General features: G+C 33.8%; 1 protein-coding gene across 1 annotated transcript; it reads right to left on the bottom strand.

Moving 5' to 3' along the window:
• Window positions 1–555: 555 nt before the first annotated feature.
• LOC148273882 (uncharacterized) lies at window positions 556–14,981 on the bottom strand (the record flags this gene model as incomplete). Its single annotated transcript, XM_088238014.1, has 3 exons — window positions 14,904–14,981; window positions 11,304–11,714; window positions 556–743 (listed from the first exon to the last, which is right to left on the bottom strand). Coding segments are annotated over exons 2-3 (599 nt in total), but the record flags the coding sequence as incomplete, so codon positions are not given.
• Between the last annotated feature and the right edge of the window lie 387 nt (window positions 14,982–15,368).

Raw genomic sequence — 15,368 nt, 5'->3', positions numbered from 1 at the left:
TACAAAAACCACTATTTTTCTTTTTAGATATGTACATTAATTCTACAGAACCCTCCACCATTTGTTAGAAAAACCCCCGATCATGCATTGACTTAATTTATTAAATTAATTGAGGATATAAAAAATCATGCAAATAAGGCAATGTGAGACAAGTGGATTCGTTTTAAGCTCGTGTTACACGGGTCAGAAAATGGTACAATAATCTGACACAATGAACGTTGTGCCGTGTAATACACAAATTGGGTGAAATCTGCGAGCGAATTCAGAAAAATTAGAAAACCAATCACAGCGTGTCTCCATCGTGAAGGCCAAACGCTTCGCGCCGGTTCACAAAGCAACTAATGGCCAGGTGATCTGGACAAGGGACAGCGAACTCGGCACGAGGGAACAACAGCTATTCGGACGAACTAAAGGGACAAGGTCTTGCGGGAACAGTGCACTCGATACGAGGAACCGACAGCTGTAGGGGGACGGGGTATCCGGTACTAGATACGGGCTGGTTTGAACAAGCGAGGACAGTCTATTAGCCGATGCTCGGTATAGAAGAGATCTCACATAGTGTGGGCGTTATCCCCCGTCTGTCCGCAGATCTTGCACACGAGGTTGCGCAGAATGGGGCACTGGAGGACCCCGTAACCGTTCCTCAACGTGTGTCCCAAGTACACGGAATGCGACTCTCCATTTGTACGGCAGAAAGAGCAAGGCTTCGTACATTCGGTGGTCTTCTTTCTCGCCTGCCACTGCTGCGGAAATGAAATTTTTACCAATGTGTTCAATCAGTTTTTTTTTAAACATAACATTCTACAATTTACTCAAATACAGGTAAACGTTTGATTTACGCCGATTTACAATTACGCCGGTTGGTGCCGGCGTGGGATTCCCCGGTTCGGCCGACACCAGACGACAGTAGGCGCCGCGATTCTAAAGCACACACTTTTACACGTTGTTTTATTCTATTACCGTGTACGCAAGCAGCCTGTTGAGTGTGTGAAATTGTTTCAGAGTAGTTTTCGTTTTGTTTTTAAGAAAAATAAAAAGGTGTAATGAGGAATTCCAGCCCAACCCGGAATTAAATTTTTTTAAAAAAATGTTTTCGTGTACACGTGAATATTTAAAAATTTTGGAGTAGGATGAAATATCTCAAAAACGCACGCAAAAATAATAAAAAAATGTTAAAAATAGTATTCATTTTAAAATCGTAAATAATGACGTCACTCCTTATATCTACGTGTAGTATTTCCGGTTTCCGCTTTAAAGCCCCCCCGCACCTTGTAAGGAACGTTTTGACCATAGAAAAAAAAGAGTATAATTTGGGATTGAAAAGTTTTTACATTTCAACAGCGTTGCCAGATCTACCGATTTTTCGGTAAATGAGCAAATTACAATCAACTAAATGAAGTAATCAAAGCAATATTCCATAGATTTTTGTCAGTTTTGTTATTGGCTGGAGAAATACAACTTACCGCGGGCAGTGAAAGTAAGAACGTTAACCGTTTCATGACGTCACTACTGAAAAGTGACACACTGATTACAGTCATTTGGCGCGGTATTTGATAAATGTAACTTTAAAAAATAATATCTTTGTAAATAACGCACAAAAAAAATTAATATATTTTTGATTAGTTCAATAGTACGCTAATAGAAAAAAAAAAAAAACAGTGGAATTCCACATTATATATATTTTTGTTATTATTAAAATTAAAAGAATATTAGAATATTTGTAGTTTACGCTATGATTCTGCAAGGAAGCAAAAATCGAAGCAAATGAAATTGGACGTTTTTTTAAAGAAGGTCTGATAATTTAATTTAGTACCGACGAACTGGTGAGTTGGTATTTATTATGAAAAATATCATTATTTATACTAAGTGATTATTATTTATTTCGTAAAAGAATTCAAACTGTATTTATTAAATACATTTACGACTTCAGAATACATGCATAAGGTATATTTTTGGTCTTAGGAAATATGACCACATTTCCGATTATCGTAGGCAACTGAAATGGCTCAAAATTAGACAGCGGAGAGACTATCACTCCCTCTCACTTCTGTTCAATGCACTTCATAGTCCTAACGCTCCTATATACCTGCGTGAAAAATTTCAACGCTTATCAGTTCATGGTTTACCTCTTCGTTCTAATTCTCAAGGTACTCTCTTAATACCCCTCCACAATTCTTCTTTCTTTTCTAACTCATATAGTGTCCACGCGGCTCGACTGTAGATCATCTCCCATCCACCATCAAAAATGTTACTACATTATCTCTGTTTAAATCACGTCTGAAGAAACATCTCCTTTCTCTTCCTTAATCTCTCCTCCTTTCCTTTTTCCTCTTTTTTCCTTTTTCCCATTGAGTAATAGTTTTGATTTAAGGTAATTTATAAACAAATACCCAAATTTCTATATTGGAAAAACTTCACGTAAATTTAAAGTTAGAATCAAAGAACATATAAGATGTCTGAGTAATAATAATTTTTCAGAATTCGCAAATCATCTTATATCCGAAAACCATGAATTTAATCAAGAAACGAAGAATTTTGCAAGTCATTAAAAATGGTTTTCGTTTAGATAATTTAGAACGATTAGAAATTAGTAAAGCCATTAATCAAAACTTCAAATAATCAATTAAATTTAACTTCGAGTCCTCTTTTAAAACTATTCCCGTTAAGATTTATTTTATCTTCTTTCTCTCTCTTTCTTTCAATTTTCTGTCTCTTTCATACAATATTTCATTATATAAATAGCAACGCGTGTAATTATAAGTTAGTTAAATTCCTGACGATGAGGTAGTAACCTCGAAACCGGTCAAAGTGTAATGAAAAAAAATTAAGTGAGGTCACCTCTCTACGAAGCTAAAACCGACAAATGTCAAATGTGACCTATTAAATTGGCCCTGCTATTTATGTTTCGTTTTTGGGCGATACCGTGTGTGTTGGATTTGTTCCGGCGTTTCGGCTACCATTGCGGGAGCCATCTTCGGGGAAAACTGAGTGTTTTGTAGAAAAAAAGATGTGTTAAAAAAAAGTACTAGTAATTTGTACCGTGTCGCAGTCAGCAGTAGGCACATTTCCATTAGCTTTTGTAGTATGTAGTGCTGGGAACCGTGTTGAGTTTAATTTCAGCCTGTCGTTTTTGTTCATGTCATTTGGGTGTCTGTGTATTTCAATTGCCTCTTTTATTATTCGTGCACTGTAATTACTGGGATAATGTGAAAACTTTGGTTCGAAGGCAAAAAAATTGCGGATTTGTCAGGGTGCCCAAGTTAGGCAGACTAGACATAATCCGGAGAAATCTATTACCTAAAACATGTAGTAGATAAATTGTAATTTTTGTTAATAAACAGTGATTATTGTTATTATTATTAAAACCACCTTATAAACTAATATTTCATGTTGACCCTTCCAGGGGTGGTATTCTGAGTCTCCTCTACCCCCTAGAGTGGTTCATTTGGTGATTTTCATTTTTTGAATGCGACGACACTTCATAAAATGGCCACACTGATAGATTAAACGCCAAATGAAATATGAAATAAAAATGTTTAAAAAATGGAAAAAAATTAATACGTTTTGGTCAATTCAACCTAATTAAGTGTTTTGGGTCATTGAATGCTTAAGGTCGCAATGATGGTAAATGAAAAATTTCATATTTAGTTTCACGTCTTCGTTTTTGCTGACGTTCAATCATCGGTGTGGACAAAAATGAAGCAAAGTTGATGTGCATGCAAAAAATAAAAATCCCCAAATTAACCACTCTCCAGGGGTTAGAATACCACCACAGGAATCGAACCCGGTAGCTCAATCACAAATAACTATCGACGAGCTTAAAAACATGTTAAGCATTTGAGCGATTTCAATGAACACGCTTAAGTTATCGCAGTCATAAGTCAACACGTGTGTAATCTCTAGTCAACAGTCGTGTCGGCTTGTTTTTTGTTTTCCTCGTACATAAATACAATTCATTGGCAAAAAATCGGCGTTTACTATAGAAAATAATACAATATATTGCATTTGCAAAATGTTGGGGGGAGATCCTTAAGCCCACCATCCACCCACAGCTGCTGACAGAGTCCTCCAGGACTCTGTCAGCTGCGCATAGAGGAAAGTTATTATAAATATTCCTAAGGATTACAAACTCTATGCAGATTAAGAAGGGGGGAGGAGGATGTATGGACAGAGGCCAACACGTCGTTCCCACCCCTCGGGATCCCCTCGATGCCTCTGTTTTTGCATTTGCAAAATAATGAGTATCTAATACAAAAAAGTGAAAATTAAATTATAATTACAATGTCGACAGCTTTTCTTGACATTTGGCTTGCCAACCGCTGGCCAAATGCCATAAATAGCATAATGATTAATAAATAAATAAATAAGAATAGCAGTTTTGGAATAATTTCCATATTTGCACCGGTGAAATTCAAATATGAGCAGGATTTTACGTCGCGAAACGCAAATATTTTGACATTTAATATTAAGTGTTCACGGATGTTGCATTGTGATCGCGAATACGATAAACAACCATGGTGAGAAATTGTTATCACTCGCTTATGAGCACGTCGATGGTTATTTGTGATTGAGCTACTGGACCTGTAGCAAACAGTAGTAGGCGAACGCGCCCACGAGGCCGACTTTTTTGCACTCAATTTTTGAGTGAAAAACACTCCTGTAGGATTCTGGTTCTATTTAAATTTTGTTTATTTTAAAAATATAATTATACATTTTTACAATTTAAAAAAAAATTTCAATTGCTATATTTTTATTAAAACTAAAATCCCACCAAGCCACTTTCTGTAGCTTGTTGGTGGAGATTACATTTATACTAACTTAATAATATTATTAACATTTATAAAAACAATGAATAACAGATAAAAATTAATAGCCGGAAAGATCAGAATATACATGTTCATACAAATAATAATATGTACATTTATTTTTTAAATACAAGAAAATATATGAAAAATTAAAATATTTACACATAAGCTACTATTCATAGTTTGCTACTATTCATATTCACACTGTTTACTGCATACCAAAATAAAACAGGGACGAGTTTAAGTTTGAGTATCGTCTATTGTCTTGTTAACCTTAATAATAAGTTAAGGAATGCTATCTTTGTTTAGTTTTTTATATTTTACTTTTTGTGCTGTTACATGTTCACTTAATTGCCATACTTACTAGTTCTTTGCTCGATGTATCATTGTGTTTTTAATTATTTTTTTAACTTTTAAAAATCATTCTTATGTTGTTGAAATTCCATTCGTCGATGCGTTTTGTAGCTGCAAGACTTTTTGTGATGTTAGCTATCATATCATATTATGTAATGTTATCAAATATCTAAATTTAGTAAATGGGGTCTGGAATTTCAACCGTCCATGCGCTCAGTAGCTGCAAGACTTGTTATTATCCAACTTCTAATTTTATAAATTTGCTTTTTGTTTCGTTTTTTAAAATATCACTTAAATTCTAAACTTCATTGTCAAATAAACTTTTTTTAAATAAAAATGTAAAGAGGGGTTAGATTTCTTATTGTCCATGCGCTCTGTAGCTGCAAGACGTGCTGTTATCTAGCTCCTGTATATCATAATTGTTATATTTTATAATTGGAGACGAGGAACTAGAATCCCAACCGTCCATGCGCTCTGTAGCTGCAAGACGTGCTGGGATATTTATTTATTGTACAGCGCCCTTGAGGTGATTTTCACAAAAATGGCACCAAATAAATTATCCAAACATTACTATTATTATTATCATAGATAAACTTTTGATCGAGTAGCCACTTTCTAATTTTGCTCTTGTTACAATGTGAGTTAAATTTAAGTTCGTTCGGCAATAAATTAAAAATGCTTGGTACTAAATATTTTAGAGTTCTATTTTCATACTTTTTACATAGTTTTGGTACTACCAAACCATCATTATACGTGAAGCGTGTATTATTTCACACATGTGTGATTCTTCATCCGCCCAGACACATAAACAAATAATAGATTATTGTATGAAGACTGGAGGGAACAAACATGCTTGGTCAGTATGCTTATGAATTTGAGTTAATATGCCGATATGTAAATTTTGACTGGATGCAGTTTTGATCAATCATCGACAGGGTGGTCAAAGAGTCTCGGATCAGGCGGAAGAAACATTTAGATTATAGTCTTAAAATTTAGCTTGATTAAAATGACAGCTGTCAAACTTATCAATAATAATACATCTAAAAGCAGTTCAAACTCCACTGCAGACATCCGAATAAAATTTTTTAACTGCTGTGCGTCCTCCGACCGCAACTCATTTACGAGAGTTGAACCGACCCAAAGCCAATCCCACAATCCACCCATTTCCTCACCTGATACATTTTTTTTATTTTTCGTTTTTTCACAATCTTACACGCAATTAAAAGGGCTTGGACCTGACGCGAATCCGTTTCGAAAAAAAACACATACGTGCGATCGAGTCACACGGCAGACTGCGTGTTGACTCTCGAGTCGACACGGAACTGTCTCGGTCGCGAATTGCCGAGTCCCCCATACCCATCTCAAATGGACAACACCCCGAGACCGAGGTGGACACGTAGCCTTATCAAATGTGAGATGGCATCTCCCTTCTGGCCGGCGTTACTTAGTTCCTGCCCGCCTTTTAACACCGTCCTTTTTCTATGGCAACCCTTTCTGTCTCTTAAGTTGGTACTACAGCTGTCACAGGCAGGGGAATATTATTCCTTTGTTGGACAATAATCTATTATTGACTCAGCATGTTTCTTCTGTCCAGTCTTTGTTTAAAAAAAATAACTTTTACCTTCCCAAAAGCATCGTACGACGATTTAGCTTCAAAATTTTGCACACTGGCTCTGTTGTACATTGCGCGGGGGGAAAAGTTATCACTGCCTCCTTCGTAGTTGCTCTGCAGCCATGTGTGGGGAATCTATAAATTTATTCATTTTTTATCTATTTATTTATTCATACAAAGATACGCATTACAAAAACAATAATAACGTATTCCTAACTATATGAGGCCATGAGCCCTGTGTTGAACTGGGATACAACATAATGGAAAGTGGAAGCATGCACATTATTTAAGAACACTACAAATAAAAATTATTCCTTATGTGTATGAATGATGTACAGGTAAACGTCGTTTTGCGCTGGTTCGATCTACGCCGATTTACAAGTGCGCCGGTTGGTGCCGGCGTGGGATTCCCCGGTTCGGCCGACACCAGACGACAGTAGGCGCTGCGACTCTAATAGCAGACACACTTTTACACATTGTTTTATTCTATTACCGTGTACGCGAGCAGCCTATTGTGAGCGTGAAATTGTTTGCGAGTTAGTTTTCGTTTTGTTTTTAAGAAAAATAAAAAGGTATGATTGCATATTTCTTTTGTCATTATTAAAATTAAAAGAATATTAAAATATTTGTAGTTTATGCGATGATTCTGCAAGAAAGGAAGCAACAATCAAAGCAGATGAAATCGGATGTTTTTTTTTTAAAAAGTGTGAATTTTTAATTAAGTACCTACAGTGAGTTATTATTTATTATTTTAAAAAACATTATTTATATCAAGAGATTAATATTTATTTTGTAAACGAATTTCAACTGTATCTAATACATTTATAGTTTATTTTGAATATATTTAGGATATGTATTAAATAAACATGTTGGGATTGTTCTTAGAATTTTGACACAGAACCTGACTTTATATCATCCATTATATTTGTGTTCATTTTACGCTGATTATTTTGACGCCTATGTCTCTCAGAATGGGACCCTAACGTAAAACGACGTTTACCTGTATATTTATAATTAAGGGGATGAAAAAAATAAAAAACAAAATCAAATTTAACAAACGATGTCATACACATGAAACTAGATTTTATATTTATAGATTTTATCATTAAAATTAAAAGAATATTCAAATGTAGTTTATGATTCTAATAGCAGACACACTTTTACACGTTGTTTTATTCTATTACCATGTGCGCGAGAGCAGCTCATTGTGTGTGTGAAATTGTTTCCGAGTTAGTTTTCGTTTTGTTGTTAATAAAAATAAAAAAGCATTATTAAATTTTTATTTTAGGATTATTAAATTTTAGAAAATATTATAATGAAGTTTATGCTTATTTATTCTGCAAGAAAGGAAGCAACAATCAAAGCAAATGAAATTGGATGCTTTTTTAAAAAAGTGCGAGAATTTAATTTAGTACTAGAAATGCAAGGCGGTAAATTACCGCGGAATTTTACGGGAATTTTACCAGATTTTGGTAAAATACGGTATTTTTCGGTTAGAAACGAATTTGACGTACTAATATTTATTTTTCAATGATATTACAAATGCGAGTAGCTTTGCTTTAGGACACTTTACATGACTGCGATAACCAGGGTTAGATCCATCGGGTGGTTGTCGAGATTTATTACAAGTATGGGACGTTCAAGGTCATTCGGTCTGTACTTTTTTCCCTTTTTTTAAAAAAATGGTTATTATGTTTTGAAACTTAACAGGATCGGTGGACATAGGGTCCTAAGTAAAACCTTAGGTTTGTGACCTTAGACGACCACCGCTCATGCCGCGATTTTGAAAAAATGGTGCTTAAAATCAGTTTTTTGTGTATAATTACGTCTCTGGAGGTTTTGTAGAAAAAAATATACAAAAGTCTGAGAAAATAAAATTTACTTACATTAGATATAAAATAAAGATAAGATTACCAACGAGGAAAAAAACTCAAAACTCATTGTACAAAGTCTCAAAACTCATTGTACAAGGGATTGAAGCTGTACAATGAGTTACCTGAAGAAATAAATATATTCTTGAGAAATATATTCTTGAGAAATTTTGATAAAAAATTGTAACGATATCAAAAGTATACATTAGTTATTACAGAACCAGCCAGCTAAGGGAAGGTAACCCCGACAGAAAAATCCACCAGAGAAGGCAACAAGAAACCACTCTGTAGCTCAATCACAAGTAACTATCGACGTGCTAATAAGTGACCTGATAGCAATTTCTCACCATGGTTGTTTATCGTATTCGCAATCACAATGCAACATCCGTGAACACCTAATATAAAATGTCAAAATATTTATACATATAATCCTGCTGTGCAATCACATATTTGAATTTTACCGGTGTAAATATGGAAAAACTCCAAAACTGATATTTTTATTTATTTATTTATTATTTATCATGCTATTTATGGCATTTAGCCGGCGGTTGGCAAGCCAAATGTCAAGAAAAACAGTCGCCATAGTAATTGTAATTTAATTTTCACTTTTTTGTATTAGATACTCCTTCCTATTTTGCAAATACAATATATTGTAATACATTGTACAATATATAGAAATAGAAAAAATAACATTTTCAGGCGTTGCCTAGTATGTAGGTGAAATAATTCAATTAGATAAATCTCACCCGCATAAATAAAAGTTTCAGCTCTTTAACTTCACAAACATCAACATATGAAAGAATTGAAGGAATATAGATGTTCAAATATGGGCAGAATGGTGAATGTTACACAGTGTGTTAAGTGGCCACTTAAACCAGCCATCGACAGGTCATAAGCCCTGTAGATGCCTAGACTTCTATATTACCTTCTCTTAAATGTTCTTCATCTCTGTTGTAATATGTCAATATATTGTAATTTTTTTTATGGTAATCGCCGATTTTTCGCCAATGAACTGTATTTATTTACGAGGGAAACAAAAACAAACTGACACGAGGGTTGACTGCGATAACTTAAGCATGTTCATTGTTGTTCATTGTGATCGCTCAAATGCTTAGCATGTTTTTAAGCATGTCGATAGTTAAACTTATAATTAGAAATCAAACACTGATTTGAGTCTACTGAACACTTTATTTTATTTTATTTTTACAAATATAAACATATAAAAATAAAAACTTCGTGACAATTGTTTCGCCTTATTAGGGCATTTTCAAACGAAGTTTTTATTTTTAAATGTTTATATTTGTAAAAATAAAATAAAGTGTTCAGTAGACTCAAATCAGTGTTTGATTTCTAATTATAAGTTTAAATATGGAGTTCTACAAAATAAACACCAAATCAATCAATATGTCGATAGTTATTTGTGATTGAGCTACTGGTCATCTTTTCCCAGAAATCGCTATGGCGAGTACATGCAATAAGCAGTTGTCCTGGCTGCGGAGCAGCGCAGGACCAAGATGCTTTCGCTGTAGTGATCGCCAACGCCGGGGGGCCTGATAGGGCACCACAAGAAGAATAAGTTCGTAAGATGTTATGAACCAACTTAATAAAGCAAAATAAATCAATAAAATAACCTTTACCACGTTTTTTTTACTGTTGGTGCTCGTTTTCAAATTAGGAAAAAAAAACAGTCACCACTTATGTTTACACCACCCAGTCGCGTGCACAGAGTTTTTAACTAGGGTAGGCAGTAGAAAAAAAGTACATTTTATGTAGTATAAGTACCTAAGCAATATTACCAAACAGTTTCCTTCACTAGTCACATTAGTTTGAATCACTATGCTGTAGGTATAACTACCTTTGTATACTAACGTATTGAAATTACCTAAGCTACATCAAATATACAATTAAATGCTAAATTTATATGATATATTTCTTATTTTTAATATAATTTACATAATATATTGCTACGAAATCCTTCTTTTAAATATTTTTATATTTTCATTTATTACGGTTGCTACACTCGAAATTAAATAATTCTGGGCTCTATTTGATATTCCCGTAAATGCACTACTAGATAATTGCAAGTGATTTTCCAAGATACCGACATATTTAGCTAGCAAATCAAAAAGTTCAAATAAATTACCTTTATTTTTTTTAAAAATAAATGCGAAACAAAAATACTCTCGATTGAATAATTATAACAGAAAGCAATTTGAGGTTATTTATTCGACATGACTGTCTTTTATTAAATAATAACCTAAAAAACGCTAGATGTCAGTAACGTATTCGTTTCTTTCTAAAACAATGTACCTACCAACGTTTAAAAAGCACTGCCTACTAGCTTACACATACACGCGTAATTACAACTGAAATAAAACCCACACATACACATTTTGTTCCCGCATCGCGTTAAGTTCATATGGAAGAAAAAGGCATTTGTAGTTCGTGCTTCTCCCGACCCAGGCCGATAGCGGCGCGCTGATCGGTACAATATATTACTTAACAGAATTATCTCTGGCGCGTTTTTCAAATTTTAAAAATAGTTACTTATATTTTTGATATTATTTTAATGAAATTCTAGTAGGGTAGGCACTGCTTATGTGCCTTTATGGAACGCACGCCACTGTTACCACCCCAATACTATTAACATCGAGTACTCACCCTGGGCATTCTTGTTTGCTTGTACCAAGACTCCTTTTCAGGTTCCTCGACTACTTTATTGACCATGTCGTCCAAGTCAATAGAGAACAAATCTCTGCGCTTCGTGGGTTTGTTCATCGGCGACCTAAACAGATACGGTTTCGCGAACACATCGGCTCCGTGCAACCTGTCGTACATCGGGTTAAAAGCCCAGACGCGGTTCCACGGCCAAGAGGACGCCTGCGAGTGACTGTAGACACTGTGTTCGTACTTCTTGGCCTCGTCGTAGAACACGTTCTTGTAGGTTGTTTCTATCTCGATGCCCCGTCGCCCGGGGCCACCTTCTTGCGACGCCGTCTCGATCATGCTACTGAAGTCTATGAGCTCGTTGAATCCGGGTCTCGGTCTGCATTTGGCGTGTGCTGAAGCCATCTGAGAATAATGATCAAGTCCGAGAGGTAGGTATAGGGGTAACAGATGGAGAAAATTTTCCACAAGGGAATAGGTATATAGTCTAGGAATCAGTGGCGAATGGTGATTTTATTTACAGGTAAGCTATAAAAAAATATCATATATTTTTACCTACATAGGAGGTACATAATATAATGTTAATAATATATGCTATAAATTGATATTTTTCTGTGGTTCTGTGTGATACAACAACTCTCATCCATGAAATCAACTCAAGCGACGTAACTTCGAGATATATTATATTATATATATACTATCCATTCCTTTAATACAAAACTCATTTCAAAAATAAATAAAAAATAGCACTATGAATTCAGTCAATATTAGGTAATGAAAAGGCAACTGGCCGAATTGTTCTAGAAATTAATAGTGCTAAAAACGGCCGCGTCGAGCGCATATGTCCTGCAAAATGACGCATGAAAGTAATTATTGTCTTATGTCAAAAGTACCATCTCAAAGAAAAATAGCCCTTAAGAAATCATATTTGAAATACTGTTTTCCAAATCAAGGATCTTCTAATAATTTGTGTAATCTGCATGTTTAATCCAGCAGAAAAAACCCGCACTGGGGTTAAGAAATTCAAAATACAGTATAAGTACTTATTTGTATGAAAAAATAAACTGGAATAATCGGCTAGTTTCTTGGCTCATCGCAGGCGCTGGGCGCGCTTTATTAATATTAATATTAGGATAAAAATACAAATGGTGGAAATGATTCAAAATAAATAGTAATTATTTATTTGTTTTTCTGTAAATAAAGTTACAGTAAAATATTATTATGGTCAGTCAAATATAATGGTAAGCTGCGCATAATCGCTTCTATACACGGTTCGCCCCTGCTAGGCCTTTACATGATCTATGGTCCAGCCATTTGCTGGCTTAATTAAACACATAGCAACATTTGCCGTTTTTAATTGTTTGTTTGCATCGTCAAATCATCTACCCTGACTGTGGGGCGATCCATTATGCCATTTACAGCTTTGGAGAGACTAACCAGCTTTCTGATCTTTGCTTAAAATGTTTCCTGCTGTTATAATGTATTTGTAAATCGTTGGACAGAGTAGATTCAATGAAATATTTGGGAATTTATAGATGGGAATTTAAGATGGACTAATCAAATTGATCACATTAAAAATAAATTGAAAAAGCAAGTTTACTTTTTAAAACTATAAGAAATATAATTAGCCTAAAAGAACTTGTAAAAATATATTAAGCAATAACTCAATCAGTTTTCTCGAAATCTCGAGTCCGAATTCATATCTCGATTGTTTCGGAAAACCATTTCGAATGAATTCACTTGAGATATCTCGATTATTTTTCCGATTAGTACGAGTGAACTTGATTAGTTGTAAGCATTTCGAAATGTCTCGATCTTTTTAATAATCTAGTATTTCGATTATTTTTATTCGATTATTCCACCATTATTTTTAATACGACAATTATCCATTTTAAAACGTTCTTAAATGCACTGTTTGAAACTAATTATTAATGTCGTAATAAAACTTTCTTTTTCATACAATTCTTTCTCTGTTTTTGATGTGTATTATTATTATCTTATCTCTTTCTGCTATTAATTTATCAAATATTTTTGTGTACCGTATATTATATTATTTTCACATATATACTTACTGTTAACTAATTTTCATTATTTGTTTTTTTTTTTGTTTGAATTCTTTACAAGTTATTTACAATTTGCTTTTTAATTCAATTACTTTTCTTATATCCATTGATTTTTTTTTTCTTTTTTACTATGTAAAGTTTTACTTTTTATTTTTGCATGGCAGTATGCTTCTTATTGTTTCTAAATGTATACAAAAAAGCGTTGTTTATCTTTTAAATGTTTACGCACTATGTTTGTACTTACCTGTATATTTTTAGTAAATGCCCCTTGGGCGTATTGTAAAATTAAATAAATAAATAAAAATTTAAAATTAGTAAAATCAGTATGGGTAAAATCATGAGACTTGAGACTTAAAGTAATATCTTTTTACTTTTTAGCTGTTGCACAAAAACTAAATTTATGAAACTGTCGCGCGCTTATAGTATTACGCGCACGTATAGGTACATTCATGTTTCCAAACGTTACACTAAACACAGAAATGATAGCAAATTTAGAGGTGTTTAAGTTTAAAACTGCGTCGACACTTGGGAGTTCAAAATATGGAATCAAAATACAACATTGCATTGCGTAAAAACTGTGCGTCCATCATTCTTCCTATGCATTAAAATTTCATTAGTGTAATGTCAAAATTGCACATTTTATTTGCACAAGATGACACTGCACTTTTTTACACTACAAGCAAGTGTGAACATTGCTATATTTAACGGCCATAATGTGTTTCTCAGTAATTTGCATGATTTCATTACAATTTTAATTGTAAAAGTAATTTAATCCGTGTGCAAATCTTTCTGTCGAACAGAAAAAAGTTCGCACAAAGATGGCGGCGGCACGGGGGTGGAAAGAAAACTTGCGAAAACTTTATTACAAGTTTGTTTCATTGATACGATAATCGACAAATAAAGCTCGTGTAGATCGCGTAAAATATTGATATATACTTGATTAATATAAGTTTTAAATATATTGTTATCAAAAACATTTTTCACTTTGTGGTACGACATTTTACACTTATTTCTTTATAAATTTGTATAAACCACTTTAATTATTTTAATTACACTTCGACCGGTTTCGAGGTTACTACCTCATCGTCAGGAATTTAACTAACACGCGTTGCTATTTATATAATAAAATATTGTATGAAAGAGACTTTCATAGTGTAATTTAAAAAAATAAAGTGGTTTATACAAATTTATTAACAAATAAGTGTAAGTTTTAAATGTTTGAAAAGATATAAAATGGCATGGTCCGAGCGGACGTTTGTAAAACGTATTCGGGGTGTGTGAAATGTGAAAGCAAATTTTGATAAAATAAATGAGAAAAATGGATCGCAATTCATTTAATTAGAAAAATCAATCGACAAAAATGGATCGCAATTCATTTAAATAGATAAATCAATCGATAAATAGTTGATTTAGATACATAATAAGCTAGCTTCTGCCGGAGTATGAAAGTCAAAAGTCAAACAAAAGCGTGCTGGAAAATTGTTGTGATCAATTGTTTTGGAATATAATTAAATTATTCAGAAGTACTTACGTTTTCCGTTGAAGGATCTAATTATCTAATTGGATTCTGGATCAGATATGAATAATTATTGATTGCATTAGATAATCTGACAAGACGTGCCTGGTGCCTGCGCGCGAAGGGCCAGAGACAATAGAGAAAAAACATGATGCAATATTAGCAATAACCTAAGTAAAGAAGGCGAAACGCATAGCATTCTTTAACACTTTCACTACAAGACTTGTGCAAGTAAATTTATAAAAAGTATTAAAAAAAAAAACAACAATAGCAACAAACATCACGTCGTTTCTCCGTAGGGGTAGAGAGAGAGGATAGAACGTCACATCACTCTGTTTTTTGCATACAGATCTCACTTCCTTACTACATTCATTCCTATGCACGCGCTTCGATTATTCCGACTTATGACATGTCCGTCTCCAAGTATTTATTGGATTTGACCGCGTCATGTCTTTTTCGGTATTCCACTTCTGCATCCAT

This window comes from Micrasema longulum, unplaced genomic scaffold (assembly GCF_059751315.1).
Source record: "Micrasema longulum isolate JH-2025_06_02 unplaced genomic scaffold, ASM5975131v1 h1tg001818l, whole genome shotgun sequence".
NCBI classification, from domain to species: Eukaryota; Metazoa; Arthropoda; class Insecta; order Trichoptera; family Brachycentridae; genus Micrasema; species Micrasema longulum.
This window is presented reverse-complemented; position numbering and strand designations above follow the sequence as displayed.